We start from the raw sequence: 19554 nt of genomic DNA on the forward strand, positions 1-19554 counted from the left end.
ATATGTATTCTTTTTCAGAATACATACACATGTATACATACATATACAGAACTGAATCACTTTACTATATATACCTGAAACATAAATCAACTATACTTATAAAAATTGTTTTAAAAAAGATACCCTTACTATTGGTGATGTTTAGTCGAAATATAATACAAACCACATATGCAGTTTTAGAGTTTTTTAGTACCCACATTGAATAAGAAATGAAAAGAACTAGGTGAATTAATTTTAATGACATCTTTTACTTAACCCAATATGTACAAATTATTATCATTTTAACGTGTGATCAATATAAAACTTGTTAATGAGATAGTTTACATTCTCTTCCTCATACTGTATCTTCAAAAGCCAGTGAGAGTATCTTAACACTTACAGCACATCTCAGTTCATTTGCAATGCAATGGTTAGAGTGCAATCCTGCCAAAAAATAAAGTTGTGTTTAGAGGAAAATATTTCACACCATTTCAGTTTTTGAATTAAAATGAGATAAAGTTTAAAATGCAGTTCCTCAGCTGCCCTGGCCATATTTCAAATGCTCAGTGGCCACCTGTGACTAGGGGCTACTATGTTGGACGGTGTCTACAGAGAACACTTCCATCACTGCAGGAGGTTCTGCATGATAGCGCTGAACAAGAGGCTTAAGCAGACTGAGGTTCAGTTTTTTTTTATGTTGTGATACTTTGTAGCTGTTGCTGTGTGTGCTTCCTGTTGTATCACACCATGTCCGGTTGTTCTGTTTTTCATGATGATATGATTAGTAGGTCCGTGTATGCTTTGGGACATTAGTAAAGAAAGGAGGAAAGAAAATTTTGAGGCTCTTTATTTAGGATGGAGTAGGTGACAGGGAGTGAATGATTCCCCAAACTGGGACAGAAGCCATTCTGGCCATATGAAAATCATCTGAGGACACTCTGTGACACAGTGGTTGGGAGTCATTCGGCCTGGGCTTGAATCCTGATAGTATCACTTACTAGCTGCTTGACCTTGAGCAAGAGGCTTAACCTCTCGGAGCCTCTGCCTCTTTAACCGTGAAGGAGGAAAATAATGGTACTCAACCCATAGGGTATTGTGATGATTAAATGAGATAATGTGCCTAAAGTACACATTATGCACAAAGTCAGGATTCAGTGAATATTAATTACCATTGTTATGTTGCTGTTATTATTAAAAATACAGATTCTGAGGTCTTACTGCTGGAGAATCTAATTTGGTAGGATCTGTGGTGACACCTGGAAATCTGCATTTTGAACAAATTCTCGGGGGGAGGGTATAGCTCAGTGGTAGAGTGCATGCTTAGCAGGCATGAGGTCCTGGGTTCAATCCCCAGTACCTGTATTTAAAAAAATTAAAAATAAATAAGTTTTCCAGGTGATCTTGAGTTCTTGGACCCTCTGGCCCAGATCCCTTCCTGACATCTTTCCCTGGGGTGACCCTGGGCTCTGTCCCAGGTCCAGAGAAGCACCTGCTGGCTGGATACCCCAGCATCGGTCAGAGGCCAGACAAACCCGGTAGGGTTGTCAGATATAGCAAATAAACAAATCTCCCATTTTATCTGGCAACCCTAAATCCTTAATTCAGATAAAACTTTACAGGGAAGATTCTTTTCGCTCTTTGGGTCTCTTTATTCCTGTCACTTCAACCATCAGGTACTAGAATATGGAGTGTGAGGGAAAAATCAGTATTTTAGAGTTTTTAGCCATGACGATAATTAATGAGTCTTGATGTTTAAGTGAGGGACATGCCTACATTCTCTTGAGCCTTTAAAGAGGCCATCTTTTATAAAATCATAGAAAGGGGCTTTGGGAGCCATCTGGAGCAGTTTGCTCCTTTTGCAGGTGAGGAAACTGAGGCCTGCTTGGAGGGAGCAGGGGAGTGAGTTGTCCAAGGCCAGTGGCAGGGCTGGACTGCAACCTAGGTGTCCAGTTTCTGGCCTGGCATATGTTCCTCTTTGTCATCCCACAGCACTCGTTTCTGTCCTCTGGTACCTCAGTCGTTTGGGGGAAGGGGTAGCACCCAGGGTAACCAGAGCAGAGGTGAGCAGAGGCCTTCTGGTAACACCCTAAGGGTGGTTCCTGCCCTTGTGATCCAGCGGGAAGAACACAGCAAACAGAAGCAAAGTCAGTCCCTCTGTTGGCTGGACAGAGCTCCAGAGATGGGTGGGCGAGGGGATTCTGCCATACAGGGTGCCTGGGGACGGGGTCAGAGCTGCACCTGACACACCGGGCTGACTGGGCCTGGGCCCTCCCTGCTGGTGTCTTGCAGAGTGTCCGGAGGAGAGCTCTTCGACTTCCTGGCCCAGAAGGAGTCACTGAGTGAGGAGGAGGCCACTAGCTTCATTAAGCAGATCCTGGACGGGGTGAACTACCTTCATGCCAAGAAAATTGCTCACTTTGATCTCAAGGTCAGTGAGGGGGAAAGGGGGAAAGGGTCAGTCTAGGAAGATGGGCCCAGTCTCTCCCAAGGTCACGGCCAGGAGAGGTCGGCGCCCACTTGGCCTTCCTCCCTCGTCTTACAGTTGAAAACTCTCAGCTCCTGGGAAAGAAATGATGCCACGGGAAGTGACCCCTCCTCAGTTTCAGTTCACATATCAGGTTTTCTTCTCAGAGGGACTGACTGCAAGAAGCATCTGACTCAGACCACAGACACCTTATCTCTTTCAGGGAGCAGATGGGGCGTAATTTTTTAAAAAGTTGACCAATGACAGAAACTTGAAACCAAACCCATTTCACAAGACTGAACTTTTCAGTAACCAAGAGCTAACTCCTGGGCGGGCAGAGCAGACGAATACTGCTGAGGGCGGCTGGCTCCCTGGGCCCAGCCCAGCGTCCAGCATCCCTTGACCAGAGGTTGTAAATCTGAGAGCTCAGTGACCACTGGCTGTGCTCCCAACCCTGCCCCACACTGTGGCCGTGAAACTGCTTCCCAGGGCCAGTGATCTTTTGTGGTGACTGGTATTCAGGGTCGAGAAAGTTCACTGTGACCACATAGGACTTCACAGAGCACGAGTGTGGTCAAAGTAGAAAGGTCGGTTCCTGTCCTCACTGAGCTCGGTTGCGTGGGCTGTTGAGCTTTTGCACTCACCCGAAGCATGAAGGTCCTCCCACCTGTGGTCAGAGGGACCTGTTTACTGGGGAGGAGACCCACTCATTTTTTCATTCCAGAAATTCCTGTTGTGTTTCAAGCATGGTGCTGGGTGCCTGGGTGTTGCTACAGGTGCAGAATCAACTGAGGCCCTGTGGGAGCTTAGTTCCTCTTTTCTGGGAACTCCTACAGGAGACAGAAAAGAACCATCAACCACTCTAAGTGCTGTGATAGACTGGAAGTACGTGGGAGCTGGGAGACTTAAAGGAGAAGGCATCTATGTCAGACGGGGTATTCGAGAGGGCTTCCTGGAAGAGGTGGTATTTGAGTTGAGTTCTGAAGGATTGCCAGGGGTTATCTGAGGGAAAGGACCTTTTAAGGAAGAGAAGCCGGCAGGTGCATGGTCCTGAAATAGCACAATGCATTCAGGGACGTACAGGCAAAACGTGAATGTGCGGAACGGCAGGAGGGGAGCAGGAGGGAGACACAGGGTGTGGGAGTTTAGGCAAGGAGCTTGAACTTTACCCTGAGGGATACTGGAGCCAGATGAGCAGGGAGGTGAGGCTGGCAGATGTGTGATTCAGAAGGATCCCTCTGACTGGGAGGATGGGTAGATTGGGGCAGTAATCTGGGTGGGACGTGGTAAGTGCCAACCTAATTTGAGGAGGGGATGGATTCAAGATCTTTCACAGAGGTTGATCTGAGGATTGATTAGGCACCTGATTAGATGTGGGAGATGAGGAGAAGGGGAGAGTCCAGGATGACACCCAGCTCTGGCTTGTGAGACTGGCCCAGGGAGGGTCTGGTGTGCCTGTGGTCTCAGGGCTGCACCAGTGCGGGGGCTCACATCCTGCATGTAGATCCCATCCCAGCTCTTACTCTGTCATGCAGGGTGACTTGCTATGAGTGTCCCCTCCTTAGGCCAGTTGTCACAGTATTTTGAATTCCTCCAATAGAAGACGTCTTGCAGAGTCTCACTCGGGTGTCACAGGGTAAAAGTTGGGGTCTCCAAGGAGGGTGTGGCCTGGGCAGACCTTTGGACCGCAGGGTGGTAATACACCAAGCAGGGAATGGGCTACCTGGATTGCTCCTGTGTCTCCCTTCCTGGTAATGCTGTGGACAGTTAGCTTCTTTCCTGTATCTTTGCTGGTCCAGGATGCTAGCCTCAGACTGAGCTCCTTTGTCTTTTCTCTCATGGAGCTGGTGGAGGCAGCAGTGTGGAGTCCTCCAGGCCCTGATGACTACAGTTCGTGCTTCTGTGGCAGCAGGCTGCGGCGGGGGGGGGGGTGCCAACTCCGGGTGAGCCAGCTCAGGGTTAGACCCTCACTCTACTGTATACCAGGAAGCAGCTGAACCTCAGTTTTTCAGCTTCAGTAATGATAATAATACTTGTCTGAGTTGTAAGAATGAGAGAGAAGCAGCGTGAAATGCTGGGTACCGCATAAGTGCTATGTGATGGCAGCCGGTAGTGTCATTTCCCCTCCCAGAGAAAAGGGGAACACAGCTCCTCTTAGGGGAGAGGAGGAGGAGGAAGAGAAAACACAACTCTTGTTGCACAGTGTTTTGGGCCCGGTGGATGAGGAAAACAAAGGCTGCTAGTGCACAATTCTAAGTTGCCCAGAAGAGAGCTGAGATGGGTTGCTACGTAGGCTGCTGGTGGGGGATCTTGTCTGGCTCCTGGGCTCAGTCTGGACATTTTCCACAACCAGGAGACAGTCTGGGTTTCCCCTGGGTGCGTGTAGGGTGGGGACGCAGCTAACCCTCACCCGGCCTCGTATCCTTAGAGTGGTGTGGACTCAGCCTTCCAACTCCCCGACTGATGGGTCTCTTGGCCCAGGCCCAGCTGGGCAAGTTCGGGGAGTGCCGAGTCGCTGGAGCTCAGAGGGATTACCTCATGATTGGCTAGACACTTCCTGGAGCCAGCATGTGGGTACGTGTTCCCCCGGCTGGAACTTCCTGCCAGCTGGAGGGGATCAGGCAGAAGGTCCAGCTGGTAGCTTAGAGGGGCCTTCTTGGTTCCATGTTGTTTCCCACCATATGAAAGTCATTTTATACCGATACGTTTCTCTTTCTGATTTCCCTTCTCCACGAGGGGCCTCCGCTTTCCTCTCCCCTTGTGTTCTGTGACTCCTGGCCAAGTGAGTCAGGCTAGCTTGGCTGCCCCATGAACGCAGCCACCACGTTATCTCCATGGCCCTGCTCATGACCTGTTGCCCACCCTCACCTTCCCGCTGGGAGGAGCAGGTGATGGAGGAGGGTCAGCCCTCTGGCCTGCCTTAGGACCAGGAATGACCTCTCCTCCTACGTCAGCCATTGTGCTAGTGATGAGTAGTGAGGCTCTGTCCCTGCCTACAACATGCTCCCAGCCCGGGGGCAGAGAGCAGATGAGCAGACAAATTAATGTACAGCAGTCTTGGTAAGAACAGATCACAGCATGCTGTTTGCTCAAAAATCTGTGATGGATCCTTGTCACCCATAGGATAAGTGAACCCATTCTCAGCATGGTGTTCAGCTCTTTTCCTACACTGCCTGAGCCCCGAATCTGGCCTCATCCACCTTTCCTCTCTGCCAAACACTAGCCCCACGCAACAAGACGACAGATACGTGTCCTGGCCCTTCTTCTCCTCTGTTCATGCCGTTCGCATCCAAGAAGCTACTAGTCTTCCTTTTCTTTGCCCATGGGCTTCCTGTTCATCCTCCAGGCCCAGCAGAAATGCCATTTCCCCGGGAAGCCCTTCCCATGCCTGCCACCTCCCAAAGCATAGCTGAGAACGAATCTGCTCCTCGCTTCTCGCCCTTTGTGCAGACTTCTGCTGAGAGCATTTATCACCGTGCATTACTTTCTGCCCTTGTATCTAGCCAGTGCCTGACACCTGAGTTACGCAATATAGAGTGAGTGAATGAATGAATGAATGAATGAATGCCTTAGGAAGACAAATGCACACATGGATGGCAAAGTCCCTTTCATGTCATGTGGAAAAGGCAAAAGAGGTTGCAGGCAGACTTCAATTCAGTTATATGGCATTTATTGAGGAACTGTTGTATCATGGGGTAGACTGACAAACAACAGTGTGACATGGTACCTGCCTTCCAGGGGCCCACCATCTCCTGGGCAATGGCCACAGTGAGACAGGTAGTGAGGCCATCTGAAATAAAAGCTAATCATGACTGTCACCAAGAAACGCTCACTTCCAGTGGACAAGCGCTCTGCCCCAGCAGAATGAATACCATCCCGTGTGTGTTGTAAATTCCCCACAGACAGGCCCACTGGTGTGGGGAGGTGGGGTGGTACAGGCAGATGCTGTTGCTCTGTATTTCCATAAATGGGAGTGACATGGGGGCTGACGGCCCCTCAGTGCTGGGCTGCACCCCATGTGCCTTCTGCCAGGCCTTCTGGAGGACGGATACCAGGAAATGGGGCTCAGCACCACCCAGGAACCTCAGCCATGTATGTGACCTCAACACAAATAAAGGCTTTGTGGTTTTGTGTTCATTTTGGATTTGGGAGTTTCTCCTCTGAGTATGGGTGTGTCTCCCCCACCCTTCCCCAAATCCAACTTGAGATGTCAGAAATGGAAGGTAGTCGTCAGGTCTGCTTGATACTTTAAGCAGAAGGAATATTCTGTGAGAACTGAATGAAATTGTATGCGAGCCAGGAAGCCAGAACTGTGATGGGGGTTTTGGATTTATATAAATAGTGTTAAGAGGAGTGAATTTCTGAGCAGGATACTCCAAAGATCCAAATTCCTCTATGCCCTGATCATCGTTTGAGCTGTTCTTATGTTCATGATGTGATGGGGTCTGCTCATCAAGCTTTCATAAGGATGATACTAATGACACTTTAAATGTCCGTGGTACTTTCTAGAATACAGCGTGCTTACACATCTGTCCTTTCATTTGATCCTCACAGCCACCCACTGGGGTACAAGATATTGTCACTTTTTTTACACATAAGGCAATTGAGATTCAGAGTGGTTAAGTAACTTGTCCAAGACCACGCAGGTATTAAATGACAGGGGTTGCACTTGAACTTAGCCAGTGAGGAAACACTAAGCAAAGCTGAGCGTCACCAGCTTTTATTTCACCAGAGTCTAACAGTGCAGGTTTCTTACCTCCTTGGGTCATGCCTTTTATACACAGTTAATCCAAAGGTCTGTACTGTGCCGTAAATTTATCCTTGGTAGTTAATTTCCCATCTGGGCACATTTTTTTTCTTTCTACTAAGTTATTCCTCATACTTAAAAAGTTAATTTGTGTTCTATTAAGTACTATAAAATGTGCATGTGTTCGAAAGTAGAACTTACGAGAGTGAGCTGATTTCTGTTCTAAAACCTTGGAGCATGAAATAGAAGTGAGACTTGGCAGATCTGACTGTCAGGATAGGTTAGAGTGAGATTATAAAGGTTCAGGGTAGACTGAGAAGTTTGTACAGGCAGTCACAGCCATGGAAGACTTTTTCCCCTCAAAATTTCTTATGAAAACATTTCAAAACATTTAAAGAAATTGAAAGAAGAATACAATGGACACCATTATATCCTCCCTCTAGATTCAACATTTGGCCATGTTTGCTTTACCTCCTTCTCTCTTTAAAAAAGAAAAAAAAATTACATTTATATAGATAGCATTTTATATATCTATATACACACATATATGTATATATAAATACACAGATACATACACAGGTGTATATGTATAAATATATGTGATTTTTAATTAAAAATATATTTAAAATAAAAAATATTTTTAAATAAAAATATATTTAAATAAAAATTTAAAAATAAATATTAAAAATATATGCAATTTAAAAAATTATAGTGTAATTTGAAAGAAAACTGTAGCATCCTGACCCTTCAGTATGCATCCGCCAAGAGTAAGGTTGGTCTCCTACCAACCCACAGCGCCATTATCACACTTAAGAAAATTGACAATAATTTATGGAAGACCTTTAACTGGTGAAGAAACATTATTCTATTTCTGATTTAGAAAGAAAATTCTCTGGCAGGGACAGAGAATGGATGGGAGAGAGCAGGCCAGTTGGTGGTAATGATAAGAATGTGGGAAAGAATAGATAAACAAGATTATACTGTATAGCACAGGGAAATATATACAAGATCTTGTGGTAGCTCACAGCGAACAAAAAAGTGACGATGAATATATATATATGTTCATGTATAACTGAAAAATTGTGCTCTACACTAGAATTTGACACAACATTGTAAAATGACTATTACTCAATAAAAAAAGGTAAAGAATATGAAAAAAAAAGCAGTACATTGCTTATTTGTAATCATATAGAATGGAGTAGATCTATGTAAATTAAACATTAAATTAAGAGAAAAAAAAAAGAACATGGGAAAGAGATGAAACGAAGTTTCCTCATAAACATTGCTTAAAGGAAGTTGATGGTCGTTTATGCAATTATGAAAAGAAATAACTCCTAGAAAATACAGAAACATACACAGAAGTTACCCATAGACTTTCTACTGCAAAACAACCATTATTAACATTTGGTGTATTTTCTTCAGCTTTTTATGAACAGGTTTTGTGTGTGTGTGTGTGTGTTCTAAGGTATTTCTAACTATCCTACGTGTACAATTTTCTCTCCTGCTGTTTTCACTGTACAGCCTGACATGTACTCTGTAGTGATTTACTTTGCTCTTGAGACTTTTATACAAGTTGTTCCTGAATCCCTTACCCTCTCGATGTGTTCTGAGGGTAGATCTTGTTGTTTCCTGTACCTCACACCCAAAGTGTAGCCTGCGCCCCAGCCTCCGCGTGTGCCCCTCGGGCTCTTCATCTCAGCCACATGGGTCAGACTGGGAGCCCGGAGCCCTGGGAGGGTGTGCTGACTACTTTTGGGCCACCCTACGGTCACTCGAGGAGAGGTGAAGTGAGGACACACCTCTAAAATGGTTGAGGGAAGAAACAGACTGTGGCAAAAATTAAACTCTGGAGAGCCGTTATTAAAAGAGTTGAAATATAGGAGCTTTGAAATGGGGAGCATTAAACCAACCAGCTGATTCTCACAAGATACAGTAGGAGGCCACATGGGAAGCGGAAAGAGGAGAGGATTGTGGTTCGAGCTTGCATTTGAGTCTTGCCTCTGCTGGGTGATGTTGGGGAGGTCGTGGCTCTGACCTATCCTTGCCTTGAAAATGGAGATAGCATTGCCCCCCACTTCCTCACACAGGAGTGGAGTGAGGGACCAGGGAGAGATCAGTGTTTCTGCAAGGACCCTACCAACTCTAAGACTCCTTGCAAGTGCTGCATGTGAATTTTAATGAGCCTCCCTATGAGGCCACATTCTCCCGATTCCTCTCTTTCCTCCAAAGGGATTCAGAAAGGGAGATGGGCATGGAAACAGCCCAAGGGGGAATGGATAAGGTGGTGCTCTCCAGCCAGCAGGCTGGGCAGATTCCGGGGTGGCCAGACACTGTGTGAGGTTGATGTAGGTGGGAGTAAACATCATGATCCCTATTTTACAGATGAGCAAATGAAGACAAAAATGCAGTGCCTTCCTCCTCTTTTGCCCTTATTCCCTTTCCCATTGCTATTAGGCTCTCAGGGCCCCTTGCTACTGCCAGCTGCCCATAGCCCTCCACTCTGGACCCCTGCCCAGGCCTGACCTCCGCTGAAGTATCATGTGTTTTTAACACTGTCCACAGGGGATTACAATGGGTAACTAGCTCAGATGGGGCCCCCAAAGCACAACTTGGGGTGATGACTGTAGCTGCCTCAGAGAGTGAGCATCAAATAAGATGGGCGTGAACACTTTGTAGACTAAGTACTGTAGGATTTGCTATGCGTGAAACCTCGGACTGGGTGCTTTTGGGGACACAGGACGAGCAGGAGAAGCAGGCCCTGCCCGCAGCAAGAGTGCACTCTAGCGGGGGAGGCAAGACCAACGCACAGAGCTCTTAGCAGTGGTCGGTGCTGCAGGTGAAGATGGCTGCATGGGTGTGGAGCTGGGAAAAGGAAGGAGGGCTGGGCTGGGCTGGGTATTCAGAGGTTGCTTCCTGGAGGAGATAGAATTTTGGCTGCGCCTGGAAGGGTAGGTAAGAGTTCAGTAGGCAGCTGATAAAAACCTTCATTCTGGGAAGGAGAGGCGTGATCAAGGAAGCAAGCATAGAGATGATGGTAACAGCTACCGGCCACTTGGTATGTCTTGTTTGAGCCTCTTAGTGACCCTCTTCAGGTAGGTTTTATTGTTATTCCTAATTGATAGGTGAGAAGCCCGAGGCTGAGAGAGGTTAAGTCACTTGCCAGTGTCACACGGCTTGTAAGTGGGAAAACTGGGGTTCTAACCCAGGTTCTAAGGCACTTAGTCATTATCTATGTTGGATCCCTAAAAGCAGGTTGTGCCAGAGATGTGCATGCGACTGTGTTGGTTCATTCATTCATTTATCCAGGAAACCATTCCTGAGCACCTACCACAGTGCAGCCACTCTTAGGTGCTAGGGATGGAAGAGGGAGGCAAAGCCCTTTGTCCTCCCTTATGGGGATAGTGGGGAGAAGATGTGTAAGGGAGTGATTTTAATGCACTTGGTCTCTGACAGAGGCATGTGCATGTAGCATGCAGGCCCTTGGGTGGAAACATCTAACTGTGTATGTTGGGAGAGAGAGTCACAGAAGATGTTCTAGTGGGGAAGTGTTGGAGCTGGGTGGTGAGGGGGGAAAAGGAGCTTGTCAGGAAGGTGTTCCAGCAGAGGGAACTGCAGTCTGGGGCGGGGTGATGAGGAGCTCACCCGGGATGTAGCAGAGGTGGGATGGCCTTGAATGCCAGATGAAGGGGTCTCTGGAGGTGGGGAGTGGCTGCTTGTGGTCCCATCTACAATGTGCTGGGGGAGGGTTTACTGTAGCACCGTGGAAACCTGCCCACAGAGGCCCAGCAGCCAGCAGCCTTGCTTTCTCAGGTTGCCAAGCACTTCCTGGATAACCTGGGGCTGTGCTTGACATTTCCAGTGAAGGTTCCTAGGCAGCTTCCTTGTCCCTGTAGTGCAGACCTGGCTGGGCTGGTGCCCTGCTGAACTGAGCAGCCTCACCCGGTGATGGTGATGGGCAGGCCATGCAGGCACCTGGGGAAGGCACTGGGCTGGGAGTCAGCAGACTTGGGCTCTGCTCTTTGCTCGGTGACCTTGGCAGTTTCTTGACCTCTCTGGGCAGCTCTGCAACACGAAGGGACTAAATGGTCTCTGAGGTCCCTTGCAGCCCCAACATTGCAAGTCTGGGGGTGAAACAGGGTGTGGGGAGGGAAGCAGAAGATGAGTGGAGGGGGGTGGGTCTGTGAAGGGCATGTTCTTCAGATCCAGCAGGGATTCAATCAAGTTCCCATGACTGTTTTCAGTGCTGCATCTCAGAATGGAGAGAACACACATAGCCACCCTGCTCTGAAATTTCGCTGGGCCCTGCTCCTTACGTGGACTATCTCTCTCAATCCTCAGAGCGCTGTGTACCTTGGTAGGCATTCCCATTGTACAGATGGAAACCAAGGCTCTGAGAGGTCCAGGGCCTTTGCCCAGGTTTCACTGTGAGAGGTAGAGGTGGAATTTGAGCCCAGATCTGTCTGATGCTAAGGTCTGGTCTTTGGCACCTTACTGCGTAGTTCCCCCCGAGGCTGCCTTCGTCCTGCAGGGACTCAGATGTGCGGTACCTGGCCAGGAGGGATCACCCAACCTGGGTCTTGCCTGGAGGATCCGCTTCCGGTTGGCACCACAGCAGGCACCTCTGGCCAGGGCCACTGGGCTGCTAAAGGGCATGTTGGCCTCTCCCACAACTGCCTGCCTGGTGGGCTGAGCTGGGTGGCTTTGTTTTAACAGGTGGGGGCAGTTTCACCTCCTAGCAGCTGCTCCATGGGCCTCGGGCTGGGCAGTGGCAGCACCTACAGGAATGCGATCCCTCCTCCAGCTGTGCTTCGGAGGTGACGCCAGGTGTGTGGGTGAAGTAAATAAAGCTGGAGGAGGATGACAGGAGTGAGGGAGTGTGGATGGGCTCGTACCACCCCCAGAGGGCAGTCCGGATTGGCAGTCTGTTCTTCCTTCCTGACCTGGAGCCAGGAGACCTGAGCCTGTGCAGGTCCTGCCTTGGGGCCCAGACGAGTGGGAATTGGCCCAGTCAGCCCGGGAAGTTGTGCCACTTTGCAGTGACAGAGCCTAGAGCTTGAAGGGGCTTTGGATGTCATCCAGGGGACTGAGACCCAGAGAGAGGAAGTAGCCTGCTTAAGCTCACACAGCCGTGGTGGTGGAGCTGAAATTGGAATTTCCCAATACCCAAGGTTTTAAAAAAAATTTTTAACAAGTCTAGAACTCTACACTGATTTTAATATAGTATGAAAATAACTCATGTAGTCACCATTGGAAAAGGTATTCAACGTGATTAAATAATGTTTGAGCAAACTGATGTCACCTCCTTTAATACCAAAGCTTTAAACACAATTTTAGTCATTCTAAGGTGAAATTTTCCCTTAGATGTGTGACATGTATCACATATGCATATATGTAATCTCACCTTTTCTTGACGACACAGAGTCACAGTAATAGACAGTTATCAGAAGCTGATGTAACATAGTGCTGTCCTCTAAGCTGGGCTGGCTGTCCCTGCACTAACTAGTCTCAACAGTGAGTGCTCTTCATAGATTTTTCTGTCTCCTCCCTTTCAAGCCGTCATTTCTGAACTGCTAATATGCTATGAGCTAGGAAATCTATTCATCAAAATAGAGCTCTTTTCCACCACCCTACACCTTATTTTGATGGGACGAGGGGGAAGCAAAGAAGCTTTGACCAAACCCTTGGGGGAACTACTTCTTTGCTTCCCTCAGACTGCGCTTGGGACCCTCCTTGAGTCCCCATTCCCTCCTGACCCAGCGCTATAGCAGCCCTGCTGGGAGGTGTGCGCTCGGGCGCCCCTAGTGGTGGTGGACGGCGTCCACGGTGCAGAAAGGGAAGAACTGTTGGCTCCCAATTCTTTCAGTTCACAACGGCAAATTTTTATGAAACATGCAAGATGCAAGACACCATAGGGGATGCCAGGCACTTTAAAACTGATTCAAATTTTACCACCCAGGAAAGCTGCATCACAATCCGAGAGACAGCCTGCAACTAGGGCCACTCCCTCGTAAACATGGTCAGCGCTGAGGGTGTTAGAGCAGGAGGTCAGGGGCTGCTTCACTGAAAAGTAAGAGGATACAAGGAGGCAGAGATGGAGGATAGGCTCTAAAAGTGTGGAGAAGAGTAGAAAAGGCATTCTAGGGAAGAGGAAGAGCCAGAATAAGGATGGAAGGGAGCCGTCGCTCTGGGCTTGGTTATGCCCACCCTGGGGGAATAGAGGACGGGTGCAGGCAAGTGATGGGCAGTGAGGCTGGAAAGGTAGCCTTAGGATGGAGATTGAGCAGAAGGCTTTCCAGGTAGAGCAGACGATGAGAGCCAAGGTGCAAGCTGGGAAATTCTTCAGTACTTTGAGGAACAGGGACATTCAATTTTCTTAAACATTTATTTGTTTATTTAGCTATCTATTTAAAACCACTTTATTGAAATATACCATATAGCCTACAATTCACCCATTCAAAGCACACAGTTTACAAAATTGTACAACTAACACCACAATCAATTTTAGAAAATTTTCATCATCCTAAAAAGAAACCCAGTATCCATTAGCAGTCACTCCCCTTTCCCCTAGTGCGAGGCAATGACGCATCTCCTTTCTGTTTCGGCATTTGCCTATTCTGATGTCTTACATCAATGGAATTGTATAATCTGCAGTCTTTGGTGACTGACCTTCTGCTCACCATGTTTTCAAGGTCCATCCATGCTGTAGTCAGTATCAGTACGTCATCCCTTTTCATTTTCTTCTTTGCCTTCCTTCCTTCCTATGGCTGAATAGCATCCCGCTGTATGGATGTACCACATTTTGTTTATCTGCTCATCAGTTGATGGCCATTTGTGTTGCTTCTGCTTTGGGACTATTCTGAATATGCTGCCATGAACATTTGTGTACCAGTTTTTGTGTGGATGTATGTTTTCAAGGCAGTCCATCTTGAGTTGTGTCTAAGATAGTCCTGGTGGGGACGGGAGGAAAGATGAGTCAGAGGGACCTGCTTACCCACTGTGTGTTGAGCGGTGAGGTGGGAGTGAGAAGGGTAGGCTCAGGGTCCTGTTCTAGCCCCACTGGGAGTCTCACTGTCACCCCCATCGACCCTCATTGTTATGTCAGATCTGACAGCTGTTTGCTGGGCTGGAAATAGCCTGGGAGACTGGTGTTTTCCCCGGAAATCAGGTGCTTTTTTTCCTGTGTCCCACTGAGGGCCAAAATTAGTTAAGCAGATAGAGAAGTAGGAACCACACTGTTAGTCTAGAAGAGGGAAGTGTTGTCAACAGGAAGCTGGCCAGCTCAGGGAAGGAGGTGGTCAGGAAGATGAAGGTCAATAAGCCAAGTGCAAAGCAGGACTGAGTTGCAGTGCCCCTCCCCCAGCACACACACACACAGAGAGGCGGTGGTTTTGTTTAAAGGAAACGCTGCAAGTATATCCCTGGCCCCATTTGACAGATGGGGAAACAGAGGCACTGCATTAAAGGGATCTGCCATTCAGAGACAGAAGCAGGATTAAAGCTGGAGTCTTTGGTTCTGCTGTCAGCAGCAGGGTTGGTAAAACCCAGGCCTTGCCCTCAGCGCTGTGGCTGTTTTTGAGTTCACAGAAGATCGAGGACACAAAAACAAGAAAGGGTTTATGCTGTTTTGGTCTCCTAAAAAAGAACACTCAACCCCACCCCAACTCCAAAGTGAAAACACAAAACAGGGCTTTAATTACCATCTTTTTTTTTTTATCCCTTTCCCTTCCTTTCTTTTTTTACTCTCCAGCCAGAAAACATTATGTTGTTGGACAAGAATATTCCCATTCCACACATCAAGCTGATTGACTTTGGCCTGGCTCATGAAATAGAAGATGGAGTTGAATTTAAGAACATTTTTGGGACGCCAGAATTTGTTGGTGAGTTTTAAGCCTATTTCTTTCCCAGCTGAGAACCGGGGATCAAAAGGTGGAGAAATCCCAGGAGCAAATTCTGTATCTGGGGCTGTGGCCTCTGGGCTAAGAGATGCTGCCTTGGAGACCCCCTGGGAACCTAATGGGTGGGGAAGGAAACGTCTTGCTGGCCTCTGGGTGCGGGTCCCGGAAGAAAAAGTTGAGTTTGTGGGAATCCAAAGGGTGATGTAATTTTAAATCTTCACAGTCAGCTCATCTAAGAGCAGGAAGTGGGGCCAGCTCTGGGAGGGCCCCACAGACCCCTCCGGCAGGAAAACCTTGCTGTGTACCAGGCATTCTGCCTGGTGCTCTGTAGGCATTGTCTCAGCCAATCCTCATACAATCTCACAAAGCAGATTTAAAATATTTTCTCCATCAAGTGCCTTGTTTAAGGCGAAACAACTAGTAGGTGGTAAAGCAGAGATTCAAAATACAGATACATCCAACAGTGTGTGCTCTTTCCATTACATGGGGTTGTCTCTTTAAGAAGACCTTGCCCCCAAGGAGCTTACGATTTAGTTGTGGAAACACGGGTCAAACCATCAAATCAGAGTGCTGGAAGGATCTTTTCAGAGCATCTGGTCTAGTTTAACAAATGTGGAATTGGAGAGCCAGAGGTTTTTAGTTACGGTCCACCAATGGTTATTCTCCATCTACTGTATAACATATTAAGTCCTGGGGACACAAGGATGGTCAGGGGACACACTCAGAATGACACCCAAAGTCACACAGTGAGTTGGTGGCAGAGTCAACTTGAACCTGGGGTACAGATATCTGGTCTCAAACTTTGTCCAAGATAGCAGTTGCTGCTCACCATTCACATATGTTATAAAAATATGTATGTTTATCTAGTTAAGTTCATATGAAGTGTTGAATAATAATGAATGATTCAACTAGAAATTCGGGGAAGTAATGGAAGAGGTGTCACAGGACAGGATGTGGTTAATTGTAAAGCAAGTGATACAGTCAGCTCTGAAAGACTGTTCCGAAAAGATATCCACTCTTGCAAAGTCAGTGGAATCAGTCATGGCCTTGAGTGGTGAGGGACAAAGTGCTGGTGGGAGAAGTGTCGGCGGGGCAGGGAGGAGCTAGGACAGAGGAGGTGCACATCCTGAGTTCAGAGGTACCCTAGCAGCGATGTCGGGCCAGAATGAGTGCATTTATTGAGAGAAAACTCACTGCCCCCTGTAGATGGAGCAAGGGGTTCACACAGGCTGGCTGTGTGAGTGGCATACTGATGGGTGGGGCCAGACCGTGGAGGGTTTTGCCCAGTGGTATACTGGTAAATGTGTAACAACCAGGTCTCAAAACAAAACATAACCCTAATTTCTAGCATTTGCCAATTTCAAGCTACCACCATGTTGCCCCTGAATTCAGAGTTCGGAGGAGGTGCCTACAGTTGACTCTCAAGGGCCAGTGTGACCCAACTCCAGCCCAGAAATGGTTTTGTTTGCACCTGGCAGATACAGAGTGTGGCTTCTCTAAGCTCCTGCCCGAATTATGATGGCTTGCTTTTCCCAAGACCCTTGAAAACAGGTTATAACCACTTTTCCCATTTCCCACCAATCTTTGAAATTTTCACCTGAGACCAGGGTTAAAAGTTAGTGTCAGCTTCCAAGAGTGTGGACGACCAGGTCTTGCAAAACTGGACTCTTGAGAAAAATGTTCTTCTAAATGTAATTCTGAACTCATAGGAAATAAGATAAATCTTTTAGTATCTCCTTCAGCATCAACCTGTTCTACCCGCAAAAGCTAGTGAAATGAACTTAGGGCTGGAGCTATGAGCAGCAAGGATATTCAGTAGGAGGACCTCCCCTAAAGGCAAGTGCACATATCAGCATCAGCATTTTACTCAGAGACTAGCAAGGTTTAGATGCTGAAGGACATAGGATATTGAAATTATCAGATGTTGATTATAAAATAAGTGGAATGTATATAGAAATAAAAGGTAGACTCACAAGAATGAAAAAGCAACAAGACTCAAAAATGACAAGGCAAATTTTTATGTATGTGTTTTTTTGTGGGGAGGATAATTATGTTTATTTTAAGGGAGGTACTGGGGATTGAACCTATGACCTCATGCCTGCTAGGCATGTGCTCTGTCACTGAGCTACACCCTCCCCTGACAAGGCAAATTTTTAAACGAGCCAGATAGAACTTTAAGAAGTTCAGTATATACTCCTAGAATTTAAAACTCAATGGCTGGGCCAAATAGCAGCTTATATATGGCTGAGGAGATAATTCAATAATTGAAAGACTGAGCTGGAAAAAACTAGAATACCTCTGAGTGAAAAAGACATAGAAATATTAAAGAGAGGAAAAGTGAAATAAAGTTAAAGAAAAGGAACCTAATGTAGGTCTATTTGGAATCCTGGAGGAAGGAGTAGACAATAGAAGAGTAATATCTGAAGAGATTGGGTGACAATTTTTGTTCTTCATGTAAAAACATGCATCCCCAGATGTTGCAGAAAAATGTGTTACAGCTCGGTCTTACAGCTCAATTGTGACAGCAACCTGGATCCAGGTGATACACCAAGCAGTACTCAGATAGTTGGAAAATTCAGATAGTTGGAGAATTCAGGTTTATTACTCCAGCAGGCCCAGAGGAGTTAACACTTCAAGCTCTGGAGCCCAGCTGTAGGTTTACACAGGCCTTTTATAGGCTGCCAGTTTTACACTTTGCAACATCATATGCAGATTAAGTATAACAGAAGTTGACCAACCAGGAACAAGCTTTGTAGAACTAGACCAATCAGGAGTGAGCTCCATGCAAATGAAGTACTACAAATGGACCAATCAGAAGTTAGGAAAGTGGACCAATCAGAAATGAGAGTAATAACCAATCAGGAGTGAGAGTACTAACCAATCAGGAGTGAGAGTAATAACCAATCAGGAGTGAAGGAAATAACCAATCAGAAGTGAGCTCAGGGAACCAATAGAATTCTAGGTGTAAGTTAGCCGCTTTAAAGGCAAAAAGTGAGATAGAGGCTGTGGGCCTGGGAACGGGACAGTGCTGGGAAGAGAGCAGTGGCCCTGCCTAAGGGTCCTGCCAGTCTTTTCATGGGGCTTCCTGCCTCACAGATACAGAAAGAACAATGTAGAAGAGAAAATGCATACCTAGACACATCACAGTTAAACTTTAGGGCACCAGAGACAAAGAGAAGATCTTAAAAAGCAGCCAGAGAGAAGACAGATTACCTACAAAAAATAAAAAATAAACAAAAACAATAGTTGGACAGACAGCATACTTCTCACAACAACAATGGGAGCCAGTGTCCAATAGAAGATTATCTCCAAAAAGCTGAGGGAAAATTTAAAAACCCTTAATTGCGTACCAAGGAAAATTATGTTTCAAGAATGAGAGTAAAAATTTCAGGAAAAACAAAGCAAAAACCCAAAACCCCAAAGAACAAAGAACAACAACAAAAAAGACAAAATAATAAAAACAGCTAACCTCCAGCAGACCTTCCTTAATGGAACTTCTAAAAGATATACTTCTTTTTTGGGGTAGGGGGTAATTAGGTTTATTTTTTTTAAATGGAGGTACTGGGGGTTGAATGAGGACCTTGTGCATGCTAAGCACGTACTCTACCACTGAGCTATACCCTCCTCCAAAAGGTGTACTTCTGAATTAAGGAAAATGACGTCTGAAGGGAGGTCTCAATGCAAGAAGTAATCGGAGGAAAGAAATCAGTAAATATTAGGCAAATGTAACTTATTTTCTTCCCAAAATAATGATGATGATGATGATGAAGTTTTAATTGTGAGGTTAAAAAAAAATGACAGCTAGAAACTGAAGGAAATAATGTTAGATAGAACAGAGTGCTTGAAATTAGTGTTCTAAGGTTCTTGGATTGTTAGAGGTGGGTCAAAATTTTGATTTATGGTTTGATATCCTTAGTAAAGTCTCAAGGATAGCAGTTACAAAAATAGAAGTTGGAGAAAAAATAATAATAAAAAATTAACAAAAAAACTATTTTAAAAAGAAGACAAGAAAGAAGATGAAAAGCACAGAAAACTGGACAAACAAAAGCACAGAGAGGGCGGAAGTAAGTGTAGACGTATATCAAGCAGATGAGCCCTGGAAACTTAGTTGTGCTTCTCAAACCCTCAAGGGTGAAAGACTTGACAAAAAGTCTATCCTGGAATGCTTCTTCAGTAAGATACAATAAAAATAAATTCCTAGAAAAATGATCACAGTTTGAGTATCACGACAATGTCAAATCGTCTTCCAAGTCTCTAAATGCCTGCTCTCAATTTCTGTATGTATCTTGTCTGGACCATTGCCAGTCTGCAGACTTTTTGCCTGTGGACAGCACTTACTGTTCTAGAGAAAGTCTTTCATGTGTGTCTTAGGACACAGGTAGAAAAAAGTTCAGAGCAATGTTTTTCCAATAATAAAAGAAGCAGAAAACGTCCAAATGATCACTGAGAGGAGAATGATTAGAAGATGA

The 19554-nt window shown here is 46.2% G+C and overlaps 1 protein-coding gene across 6 annotated transcripts in view; it reads left to right on the plus strand.

Annotated features, from left to right (window-relative positions):
• The window catches only part of DAPK2 (death associated protein kinase 2), a 106567-nt gene that overhangs the window by 67783 nt on the left and 19230 nt on the right, over window positions 1-19554 (plus strand). For all 6 annotated transcript variants that reach the window (XM_074366359.1, XM_074366357.1, XM_074366361.1 and 3 more), the window contains 2 exons: window positions 2269-2407; window positions 14938-15067. In XM_074366359.1, coding sequence (XP_074222460.1) covers window positions 2269-2407; window positions 14938-15067 — 269 coding nt within the window. The remainder of the gene's footprint in view (window positions 1-2268; window positions 2408-14937; window positions 15068-19554) is intronic.

Source organism: Camelus bactrianus, chromosome 6 (genome assembly GCF_048773025.1).
Source record: "Camelus bactrianus isolate YW-2024 breed Bactrian camel chromosome 6, ASM4877302v1, whole genome shotgun sequence".
Lineage (NCBI taxonomy): Eukaryota > Metazoa > Chordata > Mammalia > Artiodactyla > Camelidae > Camelus > Camelus bactrianus.